The sequence below is a fragment of the Lytechinus variegatus genome, chromosome 8, assembly GCF_018143015.1.
Source record: "Lytechinus variegatus isolate NC3 chromosome 8, Lvar_3.0, whole genome shotgun sequence".
Lineage (NCBI taxonomy): Eukaryota > Metazoa > Echinodermata > Echinoidea > Temnopleuroida > Toxopneustidae > Lytechinus > Lytechinus variegatus.
In genome coordinates, this window is record NC_054747.1 from 17,072,017 (window position 1) to 17,086,895 (window position 14,879).

General features: G+C 38.6%; 1 protein-coding gene across 1 annotated transcript in view; it reads right to left on the reverse strand.

Moving 5' to 3' along the window:
- Window positions 1-14,879, reverse strand: part of LOC121420066 — a 178,447-nt gene that overhangs the window by 14,198 nt on the left and 149,370 nt on the right. Inside the window, exons 57-67 of the mRNA XM_041614594.1 lie at window positions 14,438-14,548; window positions 12,924-13,043; window positions 11,576-11,701; window positions 10,338-10,685; window positions 9,071-9,226; window positions 8,327-8,449; window positions 5,905-6,036; window positions 5,036-5,377; window positions 4,264-4,401; window positions 2,397-2,510; window positions 757-882 (exon numbers count right to left, since the gene is read on the reverse strand). Of these exons, the coding sequence (XP_041470528.1) occupies window positions 757-882; window positions 2,397-2,510; window positions 4,264-4,401; window positions 5,036-5,377; window positions 5,905-6,036; window positions 8,327-8,449; window positions 9,071-9,226; window positions 10,338-10,685; window positions 11,576-11,701; window positions 12,924-13,043; window positions 14,438-14,548 (1,836 nt within the window). The remainder of the gene's footprint in view (window positions 1-756; window positions 883-2,396; window positions 2,511-4,263; window positions 4,402-5,035; window positions 5,378-5,904; window positions 6,037-8,326; window positions 8,450-9,070; window positions 9,227-10,337; window positions 10,686-11,575; window positions 11,702-12,923; window positions 13,044-14,437; window positions 14,549-14,879) is intronic.

Genomic DNA, 14,879 nt, shown 5'->3' on the forward strand with positions numbered 1-14,879 from the left:
TTGATTACTCTTATGTCCAAGTTTCAAAAGTCAAATCCATAAACTTGCAAAGTTATGATGGTAATTCAACAGATACCCCCATTATGGCCAAAGTTCATTGACCTTTGAGCTTGGTCATGTGACCTAAAATGCGCACAGGATGTTCAGTGATACTTGATTACTCTTATGTCCAAGTTTTATGAACTAAAGTGATCATGGTACTGATTTTAATAATTATCATTTTGGATCTTGGAAATGGGCTAAATTCATTATCATCATCATCACTTTCATCACTCTTTATATGACACTTAGATGGATTCTTGTCATTTGATTGGTTGGTCGATATCGATCATTCAGCCCATTTTACCATGAAGTCATCCACCGTGCAATTTTAGATCCATTCATCGTGCAATTTTGGATCCATACGATTTTGTCCATTGCACACGCGCACCAAGACTACAGACGCTACAGACACCACTCGTGTTTGCAGCACCCATGTTGTATGTAGGCAATAATCAACAGACCGAGCTCGCACTGCATGAGCACTGCTTAAATTTCATATGAAAAAGAATCTATATTTAGGTGTCATATAAACCAAAAAATGAATGTGCTTTTCATTTGTGCAATAGACAGAATACTTCATTCGGTGAAAGATGAAATAATGATCCATTCAACTCGGCAACGCCTCGTTGAATGGATCATTTCATCTTTCACCTCATAAAGTATTCTGTCCATTGCACTCATAAACATTCAATATTTGTACAGCATGATACTTACCACAACCAGCCTCATCTTCGCCCAAGTCACAGTCTGCCAAGTGGTTACATGTTCGAAAGTCAGAGATGCATTGCTGGCTGGCGGAACATTCAAACAGAAATGGAGAATCGCCACACCCCAAGAAAGCTACAAGAGAATATAAGAACAGGGAAAATTGCAAGACAATTGTTACGAATATCTAGACTCGTCAAACGATATATTTAAGTGCGGGATTGGACCGTAAGGGATGGGTTCAATTCCACTTTGTCTAATGCCCATTCGTCTAATTGCCCACTCGTCTACTATCATTTGGTCTACCATCAGTTCGTCCACTCACCACATGGTCTACTCTCATTTAGTCTAATGCCATTCCGTCTAATAACCAGTTGGTCCAATAGCCATTTAGTCCATATAGCCATTTAGTCTAATTGGACTAAGTGTTAAATTGTGCAAAATGAATGAGAATGAAATGGATATTAGACCAACTGGTTACGAGACGAAATGGTCATAGACAAAATGGTGATTAGACGAAGTGATGATGGACCAAAGGGTCAATGGACCAAATTGTTGGTGGCCAAAATGTTGATGGATGGAATGGCGTTAGACTAATGAAAGTAGACCATGTGGTGAGTGGACGAGTTGGCAATTTACCGTGGGATGAGATCAAATGAAAGTAGACAAAGCGGGTCTAAACCAAGTGCCGATCAAAGCAAATACGAACCAGGAGCCACCTCAGGTCCTCAGATACTCATATTTGGCCGGTTTCCTCACCCATAATGCATCATTCTCGGCAGCGCAGTCTTATAATATAAACCCACTTGACGGGTAACACACTAAATCATATCTAATTATATCCATACTGCAAATAATAGAGAGTTTTCGCATTTACTACGGGGTCGCTCTCTACAACGCACCAATTCCTTGGAAAATGCAAATCAAATCACAATGCAGAGCTGAGAGGCTTTTGTCGAAAGTTGCTGGATTTGGAATAGCAGTGTCGTCTCTTGACTCTGGACAACGAGATATTTGCAATTGTTCATCTGGTGCAAATCTTTGCATGATCTGCTGTCCCAGTCCACCAATTTTCGCAAAAGCCTCTCATCAGCTCTACATTCTGATTTGACTTGCATTTTCAAAGGAATTGGTACTTTGTAGAGAGCAACCCCGTAGTGAATGCGAAAACTCTCTTATATCATAGGCTAAGTTATTCTCTGAATTACTAATAGTTATATAAAAAATAAATTTTCAGACTACCTGTTTACACAGTCAGTGACAGACCACACACAATTCAAGGTAAGAGAGCATAGAAAAGAGCGCATACATTCGTAATTCCGAAGCTTCATTATTCCGAAGGTTCGTTACTTCAAAAACAAAATAAGGATCGTAATTCCAAAGGTTCGTTAATCCGAAAAATAGAAATGAGGTTCGTAATTCTGAAGGTTCGTTAGTCTGAAAACGAAATGATTAATGAACTTAATTTTGTTTTCGGACTAACGAACCTTCGGAACAACGAACCTTATTTTGTTTTTGGATCAAGGAACTTTCGGAACATCGAACCTTATTTCGTTTTCGGATTAACGAACATTGAGGTATAGGAAATTTATGTGTTTCGGAATTACGAACCTTCAAAATTACGAAGTGTAACCGAAAAGAGTACTTACGGCAGTTTTCCTCGTCACTACCATCAGAACAGTCTTCAACGTCGTCACATTCCCAACTGGCACGGATGCACTGCGAGTTATTGCACGTGAAGTGATGCTCCTGACAGAGTTCGCCTGAAAGTAACCACCATCAAAAATAATGCTGGGTTAATTTTCAATGGCATAGTTTTGTTTGCCAAAATTTTTTTATAGCAAAAGTTATATGCAACGGGTCCCAGTTGTGCCTGAAACTATTCGTAAATTACAAACAGCTTACACAATATTTGCTCCAGGCTTTATTTTGTCAAAGTTGAAGGGTTAGGGTTGCAACAGAGGCGGATCCGGGTAATAGCACATCTGGCCTGTGCCCCCCCCCTACTATTAATTGAGAGCCATAGGGAAATATACAATACTTAATGCTATTGAGGACCCTTTTTTGGCTTTTTATATAAATCACCATTTAATTGGGACTCTCGACGTGTTGGGGGGGGGTTGGTAAATGTTTTTCTCTACAAAAATGCCCCCCTGCCGTTTAGAAAATCCTGGATCCACTCCTGGGTTGCAATATGGTCTTACGTTAGGCTTCGGGAAATTTCTAGGGTAGGGTATGGTAGTTCAATCCAGGGTTGACATTAGTCATTAAACATTAAGGGTGTTGCATTCATAGCAGAGCATTTGTCGTCGAAGCAAATGACTATGTACATAAAACCGCTCTAAGGAACACCCATCCAGGTCACATAACACAAAGGTTAGCGATAAATTGTACAGTTTTACGATTGATTCTACATAGTAGTCAATGCAATCAATCATAAAAAAAATGCTATAATGCTATCACCTCAACTATATGGAAATCCATCAGTGCCAGAATTTTTCCTACAGGAAATTTGCAATTATCATTTCTAAACAAACAGAAAGCATGCCGAATGGTCAAGGCAACGATTACTGTATGAGTATGCATCATATCAAGAAGACATTGCAAATAAACACGTATTTTAGATGTTGGCATTGCAGGCTTTCCATAGCTGTGGTTCTTCTTTATTTTCCTGTTACTGCAGGTAAACTCCTCAATCGGGATATAATTGCTGCAGGCGTGTGTGGCTGGTGGTGAATTTGAATCAATGATGTGCCCCCCCGGATGAAAGTAGACATTTGAATTTTGTTTAGCCTTGTCTTAAAACCATCGACTGATTTAGCTCCACGTATGTCTACTGGTAGCAGATTCCATTCTGCCATGGTCCTTGGAACGAAAAAGTACTTGAAGCAGTCTTTTTTGTTGTTGGTCGGGAGAAAGAGATTGACGATGATTTCCTTGTCCTGACAGAATTTTGAGAGGGAGTCGTTAGGTATCCGACCTATGTTGATTGAAGCACTGTGATTTACAGATTTTTATAAAAGTGTAAGTCTTGAGATAGCTCTTCTATCTTCGAGAGATTTCCATTCAAGTGACTTCATGCATCTGGGAAACACTACTGTTCTTCTGTGATCTTTACATCTATCAGGTACAAACAGTTATTTCTGATCCAATCAATATCAACTGTATGGCAATCCATCCATACCATAATTTTTTCTACAGGAAATTTGCACAACAGCCCTAGTAGACAAAGAGAATCACCCTGAATCTTCAAGAGAACGATGCATGTATGAATATACATCATATCTAGAAAACATTTTGAACAAATTTGCATTCTAGATGTTAATGTTGCTGGCCATCCATAGTTGTGGTTGATTGGATCAATTGCGACTCTTTGTGTAACGGACTCCTAGGGCCCGTAACACAAAGCTTAGTATTTGTCTACGATTGATTGCATTGACTTCAATGTACAATCAATCGTTAAAATCAAGCGTACGGTTAATCGCTAACCTTTGTATTACGGGACTCAGAACCTACCTTCTGGGACTTGGCAGTTGATTTCATCTCCGGCGAACCCGCAATCAGCTGTACCATCGCATTCCCAAATGAGGGGTATACATGCCCCGTCACCGGGACATTGGAATTGTCCTTCAGGACATGGTGCAAAGGTTGTATCTGAACGACAGGACTAAAAATATAAGATAAAGAATATATTTTACATACCGGGGTAACTACTTTCCAAGGCAAAAGGCAAGGCATTAATCGACACTTAGCCACTCTCCACCCAGATGCAAAATGCGTAACCGGTAGGATTTAAAAGTTATTATAGTGTTTGTGCGCCTCTATGGGGACGGGCTGGAATGCTCCCCATTTATTTTATAGGAATACATAAGACATGTTAGGGCGTTGTCTCATATTCAACAACTACTACTGCTGGCATTGATGCTTCTATTTGTACTGCTCCTACTTCTGCAACTACTACTGCTGCTACAAATGCTGCTGCTGCTACTACTACTACTACTTCTACTACTACTGCTGCTGCTACTACTACTACTACTACTACTACTACTACTACTACTACTATTACTACTACTACTTCTAATACTGCTACTTACTACACACTACTATTACTACTACTACTACTGCTACTCCTCCTACTACTACTACTACTACTACTACTACTACTACTACTACTACTACTACTACTACTACTACTACTACTACTACTACTACTACTACTACTGCTACTCCTCCTCCCCCTACTACTACTACTACTATTACTATCACTGCTGCTACTCCTAGTTCTCACCTGTTGGATCTACATCTTCTAATCCTATCAAATAGCCGGCCATTCCTCCATACCGCCCAGTGTGAAATTTGATAAACATCTCGTTGGTGATTGAATTGAACTCGGAGGGCACGGTTGAATGATGAGAATACGACTCAAAAAGATTGTCAAAATCCTCTGGATCGCTACCATGCCCAAAAGCCAAGTAGGTGTCAAGACTGAGATTGATGTCGTAGAAGATAACGTGGATCGCTCGCCCCGGATCGACACTAACGATTATCTCGTAATTCTCGTTTGAATCGTAGTCATAGGGGTAGTTTACTGACGTTATGTTTGTGCTGTTCTGTCTAAGGTAGATGTAAGCTGCAAAGAGAAAAGGAAAAGCCAAAGTTGATGATCTCTCACACATATACTTAGCCCTTTCATGTTTTAGAGCTGATAAGACTTATCAAATAAAAATATAATTATCTATAAACATTAAAAAAAAACACAATCACAATGTATCAGCATATTCAGATACATGTACATGATCAAAGTGCTCTTTGAAATATTTTGTAATTTTTCACTTTTATGGAAAAGGAAACATGACAAAAAATAGTAATTAAAATATAAAGCAATTAAGTTGTATTATTTATAGAACATGATAAAATAAATTACTAAAAAAAATATGTCAATGATCAAAATATTAATAACAACACCAAAAACAAAAACATTAACAACAATAATAAAATAATAAAAAGCGTGCTGTATTGATAATAATACTGATAACAATAAAAAATACAATTACTACTACAGATAATAATAAAAGTAACAATGATAATGATAATAACAATAATAATAATTTAGTTATTACTAAAATTCTGCCAAATACAACTCTTGAGAAATCTCACTTGTAGTATCTGGTGTTCCACAGTTGAGTTCATCATCGAAGCCATCCAGGCAATCCGGGAAGAAATTACATCTGTAATTTCCTGAGATGCACTGTTGGAGAGGGCACTCAAACTCTGTCTCTTGACAAGGTCCTATGAGGCAACAAGACAACATTTCACATTTAATGGAAGAGCCGTGGTGTAGAGGTTATGACTCTTGCCTTGCAAACAGATGGTCGTGTGTTCGACTCCCACCGCAGTCTAGCTCCCTTTGGCAAGGCGTTAATCCACTGTTTGCCACTCTCGACCCAGGTGCTAAAAGGGTACCCGGTAGGATGCGAAAGACAGTGTTTGAATTTGCCAGCGCCATTTTGAGGCTGCGATGAATGCAAGGAATGTTCCCCAGTGAGTGGAAATTTTGCACTTTCCGTGCGGGATTGAAATAAATCCAATGGCCGGGGTAATAATATGCTGTAAAGCGAAAACTTGGCTATTATTATTATTACTAATCATCAGTTGACAATAGGTGCTGTGGGGGACCCTGCCATGTGTGACATTGGTTTGCCCCTGTCGAGTGATACTTTAGCACCGGATGGTCTGGATATAACACTGTGAATTGTTTACGAGGGCACCAGTGGCTGTTGGGCTGACTGGTGTCCAGCTTGTCCCGTGCCTGATGCGGTCCTCTTACGCCAACGACTGGCTTCTTTTGGCAGCGTTTGTTTTGCAGGGTTTTTTTCCTTGTTATGAGATATTTACATTATATTAATGATAATAATAATGATAATAACAATGTCATATTTTACCCAGGGTAGCCACTTCAGTTCCAAAAACCGTTCTACTGGTGGCCTGGCTTTAGCATGGCTACCTTGATTGGGATCTCGGGCATTCAAGGAATTTCTTCCTACCGGGTACCAATTCAACTCACCTGGGTTGAGTGCAGCACCATGTGGGTAAATTCCTTGCTGAAGGAAAACACGCCACGTACCTCAGATTCAAAGATCAGAGTTGTTGTATAATATGCTAAGGTGTTTTATAATATGCTAAGGTGTTGTATAATATGCTAAGGTGTTGCATATACTAATGTGTTGTACAATATGCCAAGGTGTTATATAATATGCTAAGGTGTTTTCTATCATCTTCTATTATCTTGACCTGCATTTTCTCCTCAAAAGGGACGAGTCCTGGACGTTCTGTTACATTTTCTTTAACGAGCGCATTTGTCAATGAAGTGATAAATTATAAAAGAAAATCATTATAACTTGACTGCTAGCAGTGAAACATTCCTTGAATGATGTCAGAAGAGTAGTTGATTACCTAGTTAAATCCAGTGTAATTATGGCTCACTTTGTTCTGGACATGTAAACAATAATAATGGTCTACATACAGGGGTGTCGGTACGGGCAAGGGAGGGGGCTGTAACAGTTAATGACCCCCAATAATTTTTCAAATAGACAAAAGGAAAAAAAAAGCAAAGATAAGAGGGAAAGGGGGAGAAAGTGAAAGAAAAAAGAAAAATACAGAAGAGTATTAAGATGAAAGATGTATTTTTATTATGATCTTTCACCGAATTGAGAAAAAAGACTATAGTTCTCACTTTACATCATCTTGCTCCCACTTCCCAACCCCCTAACTGCGACACTACCCTTTGCACATCTATCAAGAAAACACACCATCTACCTATGCTAATGACACTAGCCAATTAACATTTATTTAGTGCAAACAAGGAATTATTCATTTCTGGATTAACTCCTGTCAGAAAATGGGAAATTATACAAGATCTGTACCACTGACCTCATTCTGCAATTTTAACAAAAATCATTAAAGGAAAATGAAACCTTTGGAACAAGATAGCTTGTGTGAAAACAGAAAAATCAAAGAAACAGATCAACAAAAGTTTGAGAAAAATCAGACAAATAATGAGAAAGTTATGAGCATTTGAATATTGCGATCACTAATGCTATGGATATCCTCAAATTGGCAATGCGACAAAGATGTGTGATGTCACTTGTGAACAACTTTCCCCATTACTTTAGTATATATTTCACTTAAATTGCCTCTTTTATCACATCTATCAGTAGATAATGTGTTCTTTCTATTGGAGGGTATGTAATACAGATTTTTAAAGAATACATGTCCATCATGGATAAAGAATTTGTATCACCATAAGAAAAAGCAAAAAGAGACATTTTGAGGGTATTTTATAGTCCATCAAAGGGAAAGTTGTTCACATGTGACATCACACATACTTGTCGCATTAGAGGATCTCCATAGCACTAGTGATTGCAATATTCAAATGCTAATAACTTTCTAATCATTTGTCCGATTTTTCTCAAACTTTCTTTGTTCTTATTCTTTGATTTTTCTGTTTCGACACAAGCCTACTTGTTCCAAAGGTTACTAGGTCATTAGCCCTAGATTGTTTTGTAAAACGTTTACTTACCGCACATTGTTTCGTCTGCGCCTGATGGACAATCAAAATCCCCATCACATCTCCAGTCAGAATGAATACAAGCTCCGGATGGGCATTCATATTGTGACTCTGTAGCAAAGGTTCCACACTCATCTAGAAGCAAAAAAAAGAGGGGGCAATAGCTAACCTTGGGGACAGTCTCATGTATACACATATGATAAAATTCTCACAGTAGTGGCATTGACGTCATAGGGCACAATTTCCATCACTGCTACCACATGCATTATCACTTTATCAGTACCATACTGCCTCTTATTGATCAATATTTATCAAGGTTAAAGGGTGTAGTCAATTTTGAGTGCGTATACCAATCATGTCCATGCTTTAATTCATGTAACCTTCTAGTTATGCATTTTTGGTGTACATGTAGCACTGTATACTTACTGTAGTGTAAGTGTAGCACTCTACATTTCTGGTGCATCATTTTCCAAATAACGCGTATGAATGAGATGCCCTGTAAACTACAGTATGCTTTCTTCCAAGAAAAGGCTAAGGCCCTGTTGCACAAGAGGTACTATCCTTGAGTTTGATTGGCTGATGAGCATTGTTACCATGGTAGTTACCATTGGATGGCAAAATTACCATAAGAGTAAATTTTATGCAACAGGGCCCTGGGCAAGGATTTTGATGCATGTACTTCTGCATACACTAGATAACTCTTCATCTAACTGTGCATTATTTGTATTTTATCATCAATGATACACATGTACTTACAGTGATTAAACGACGAGCAGTTTACACGACCCAAGAGATGGTTCTCATCCTCTTCTTGTGAACAATCCTTGAAATCATCACAGAGATAATGAGCCGGGATACAGTGGCCATCGTTGCACTGGAATTCACCCGCTTCACAGGCAGTGTAGTTATGGGCTATAGTAATAAAAGAGCAACAAATCACAACTGTTAGCTTTGCACCGTACAGGTCAAATTATGTACCTGTGTATCAAGGCAGGTATTCAATTCAATACTTCATTAAGATACAATTTTACATATTTCATTCAGTATTCTGCGATCACTTATCTATCCGGACCCTGTTCTCATTGCTGTTCTAAAACTGATTTACTGGAAACTAGTTTAACGTGTCATATGAATGCTCGAAGCAGTCTTGGAAGCAATCTTCTAAGCCAGTTCAGAAAACCACCTCGTGATGTAGTTTTCAAAATTGCCTTCCCTCGTTAAACTAGTTCAAGCCTAGGTGAGGACACTACTGTTCTTTTGGAAGCGATCCTTTGCACATTGTGTGAAAAATTCCTATGCTGTGGTTTTAAACTTTGTGCGAAACTGAGGAAATTCCTATGGCAACTAGATAGCTTTCTGTGAAGTGTTTCTGAAAACAACTTTCGAGTGATCAGATGTAAATGCTTGTGAAGCAATCTTCCAAAATGGTTTTCCAAACTGGTTTCCACCAAACTAGTTTTGGAAAGTATACTGAGATGGGGCTTTATTCCACTGCCCTTTTACCTAGGTCTTTTGCTTAAATCTAGGTCAGCCCCCTACCTGGCAGAAGTCTGGTTAGTGTGAAGTTAACAAATGTACATACGCTCTGTCAACCATGTTGCAGACAGGTGGATACATACATTGCGCATTCACATTTGTAACAAGTAAATATATCTCACAAATTTTGCTTGATAAAGTCAATTGCTTAGAAGTGATCTGAATAGAAGACTAAGCATTTTGCTTAATAATTTTGTAACATTAATCCTCAAAACATGGACAACCTTCCTTGTAATATGCACTGTACAAAAACATGTCAACATACAATGAGACACCTTGTCAAAGTCAGCATTGTATATTTCGGACAGGAATATTGTAAGCGGCTTTTCATTACCAATCCTCACACTTTCTCATAGTGATAGTAATGGAGAATGCAGGAAGCCGCTATGATAAGACGCATAGCGGCACTAAAAATGGGATTCCTGTCAAAACAAGACGAGGCACACACTTTTGACAAGTTGCCTCACAATAATGAGATGACACCTACTAGTTATATCGGTTGGCATGATCGTAATAGAGAAACCTCGCGCCAACCCGACCGCTCCGCAGTGGTACGAGATCCAGGCGGTGCTATCAGGAAGGACGATCTCCCTCGGGTTGGTGCTGGCATAGTAAACAGCATAACGACTGGTGTCGTTGTCGGCATCGTCACCGGTACCCATCTGAAGCCAGGCTGCGGGAGGTATGGAGAAGTCGTTGACGACGAGGTGAATGGCATAGCCGTTGGGAACGTTGACGATCCACTCAAGGTAGCAATGCGCGTCGTGGGCAGAGGCATCAGGATAGCCAGGTGATTGGATGGTTTGCTCCTCTCCGACGCCAAGAGTGATATATTCTGTAAATCGAACATGAAGTATAGAAATCAAGAGCTACATTATTTACACATGTACACTTACACTAATAAGAAGTCCTAATTTATCCTTTTCTTTCATGTTATACTTTGCCATTCTCCATCCACGTGTTAAATGGGTACCTGGTAGGATGCAAAAGCCTATGTACATGTACATGTAGTAGGCCTAGCAATCAAGTTGGAATGCTCCCCAGGAAGTGGAATGGGCATGCCAGGATCCGATGACCAGGGTAATAACAATAATTGCAATGTAAAGCACTTAGAAACATAATGTAAAGGCCATATAGAAATGATACTACTTCTACATGTATTTTATTATTATTATAATTATTCTGACTGTAACTGGATATGGATATATACAATGCAGGAAACTTAATTTATCATAACCATCATCAGTTTGCAGGAAAAACCTTGAAATGAATTACTTACTTACTTATTCCTTGTATTTTCAAGCTTGTCACTTTCGTTCCACCATGGAAACTTTGTTTATGTTTTGCTGATTCTGATTATTATTATGCAAATCACAGATGCAATTTCAGCTTTGTCCAAAACTGAAGTCCCAGGGACAAATGTCTCTTATTTTTTGTCAAATTGGCAAGGAAATGCCGCCAAAGAAAATTAAAAAAGAAATCAAGGTAGCAAATCTGCATACCTCCAATGATGAATTGACTGAAATTTCAACAGCATTGGTGTATCATCACAAAAATTGTTAATTATGATTACAGTCCATGTCCACAAAAACAAAACACAGCAATAAGTGTTTTTTTTGTATCACCCTTTTGTATACATACATAGTCATTTGTTGACACTTATATCACAATATTTTCAAACTTAAATTCAACTCTAAAGCAATGGTTCACGCATAACATTGTTACCAGTGTTCTCAATGGTGCCACAGCTATCCTCGTCCAACGCCGTCAAACAGTCGTCGTATGCGTCACAAACGTAGTACTCTGGTATGCATGCTCCGTCACTGCAATTGAAGAATCCTGCTCCACATGCTAAAGAGAAGAATCAAAAGAAGAGAATTTGATAGCCCGTGTTTGCTTTGTTTGTGCAGCCATGTGCGTTTCTGTTCAGGTAGCCATGTATGACCCACCACCCCTAAACCAACAATAAGTTGCCTGGGAAGCGTATCTGGAACTACCAAAAACCAAAAAATAGTAATTGGTCTCCTAAGTCATTCATCTAGGTTTTAAGTTTGATTTAGTCCCCGACTATGGGGTTGGCCGGATTCAGCTTGCACTCACAGAGATCACTGTTGACCTGTCTCTCCATGTTACTATATTGAGTGCATTCTCCTTCTCCTACACGTAGCTCAACCCTCCTACTCTCCTCCATCACTTGCTTCTTCCATGTTTTCTTCGGTCACCCCTTTCCCGTCAGACCAGCCATCTCAAACCACCTCAGAATGACTTCTTTTTTGTATCCCTAATCAACAACTATATTCTTTCTTTGAAATCCTGAATGGAATTTCTCGCCACAGTTATATCTTTTGCACACTGGAACAGGAAGGATCATTTAAAAGATTACATAACCCTTGGCCCTGTCTTACAAAGAGTTATGACAGATCCGATCAACCACAACTCTATGGAAATGCATCAATGCCATATTTTCATCTTCAGGAAATTTGCATAATGTCCTTTGTGAACAAATACAAGCAAACTGAATTTTCAAGAAAATTACTGAAGTATGAATATCCATCATATCCAGAAAATATTTTGAAGAAACATGCATTTAAGATGTTGACGTTGCTGGCTTTCCATAGTTGAGGTTGATCGGATCAATTGTAACTCTTCTTAAGACAGGGCCCTGGGCCCCATCTTACAAAAGGTTACATTGATCCAATCAATTGTAACTCTATGGAAATCCATCAGTGTCATAATGTGCAAAATGTCCTTTGTAAACAAAGGAGAACACACCGAACTGTCAAGAAATCAATGAATTAATGGATATACATTGATATCTAAAAAAAAAATGAGCAAACATGCATTTTATATGTTTACTTTGCTGGCTTTCCATAGTTGCGATTGATTGGATCAATCACAAATCTTTGTAAGATCGGCCCCTGGTCTACCAGCATTTGGCAATTTACCATTTATTCTTAAAATTGCAGAAATGAGGAATAAAAGGTTTAACCCATTGCCTACTGGAACCGGGTGGTCCCTGTACAAAACCTATGGGAATAAAAGAATTCAGTCGTCAATGGGTAAATTTACTTACTACCACAAATTTTCTCGTCTGCACCATCAGCGCAGTCGGGATAGTAGTCGCAAGTGAATCCCTGTGGAATACATGTTTCAGTTACCTCACATAGGAACTGGCCCGGTAAGCATCTGAATGCTAGAAGGAAGAAAAAAAAAAAAACTTTTATTGAATATCCAGGAGGGTGTTTCACAAAGATTTGAATGTGACGTAGAGTCGCACGTCATTTCCCAGTTGCGTGAGGTATAGAAGACATCACCACATTGGTCGGAAAATGTGCACTGGACGCGCATTACTGCACTTCCATCAATTATGTGCCCGTCAGCATGTCAGTGCGACTCTAAAGTCATACTTAAAGGTCAAGTCCACCTCAGAAAAATGTTGCTTTGAATCAATAGAGAAAAATCAGACAAGCACAATGCTGAAAATTTCATCAAAATCGGATGTAAAATAAGAAAGTTATGACATTTCAAAGTTTCGCTTATTTTCAACCAAATAGTTATATGAACGAGCCAGTTACATCCAAATGAGAGAGTCGATGATGTCACTCACTCACTATTTCTTTTGTTTTTTATTGTTTAGATTATGCAATATTTCGATTTTTACGAATTTGACGATTAGGACCTCCTTGCCTGAAGCACAAAATATTAAAATTATGGAATTCCACGTGTTCAGGGAGGAATGAAACTTCATTTCACATGAAAATGAGAAAAAAAATTCATATTTCATATGATAAAATACAAAAGAAATAGTGAGTGAGTGATGTCATCAACTCTCTCATTTGGATGTAACTGGCTCGTTCATATAACTATTTTGTTGAAAATAAGCGAAAATTTATGCTATAACTTTCTTATTTTACATCCGATTTTGATGAAATTTTCAGTGTTATCCTTGTTGAATTTTTCTCTTTTTATTCAAGTCAAGTTTTTGTTGGAGTGGAATGGTCCTTTAATTCTTTGTGAAACAGCCCCCTGGAAAAGGCAAACAAAATATGGCAACTGTTAATACACCAAGACAAAAGAAGTACAATTAATAACCAACAGGTTTTTACAGAAAACATTGGTTAAGATAAGGGAGAAGAATACTCCCGAAAGATTTAAAATGAATAAAAGTAGGCTTGGCACCACAATATCACACACAAAAAATAAAACAGCTTATATTTTTAGGAATGACTTCGTAAGACAGGGGAAAATCTTGTCGACATTTTTGTCGTCCAATAAGTTGTCTGGGGTCCGTTGCAGAAAGAGTTGCGTTTAAACGCAAGTAAAACAAATCAATCGCAAGTCCCAAATGCGCGTTGTTGATTGGTGGAAAATCAAGTTACGCATGATTTTTAGAGTTGCGTTTGATTGCAACTCTTTCTGCAACGGGCCCCAGATCTGACAACTTTCCTCATGGTTGATTGGCTGAGGTGCATACTAAGGTAAGTGTCATATAACACAGGACGGATAAAGCGCCAGACACAGTCCTTTCATGAAATGCTGTCACAGAATTGGCATTTAAAAAACAATGAATTGACTTCTCTAACTTACGACAATCTTGTTCATCTTCTCCGCCAGCACAGTCAACAAAATCATCACACTTCCAGTCTCCATGGATACAAACACCATCGTTACAAGTGAATTGATGCGACTGACAGGTACCTGAGAACAGAAACACAATTAAAGCCAGTTGATACACCAACCAGCACCTTTCGTGTAGCATCACCTCAATTCTACACCTACTCAATTAAATCTGGCCAGGGGCCCCGTCTTACAAAGAGTTGCAATTGATCCAATCACCCACAACCATGGACGGCCAGCAACGTCAACATCTAAAATGTATGTGTTGTTCAAAATATTTTCTAGATATGATGTATATGCGTACATTTCTCATTCTATTTAAATTGAGTGTGATTCTCTTTGTTTACTATAAAGGAGATTGTGCAAATTTCACGTAGAAAAAAATTATGGCATGGATGGATTTCCATACAGT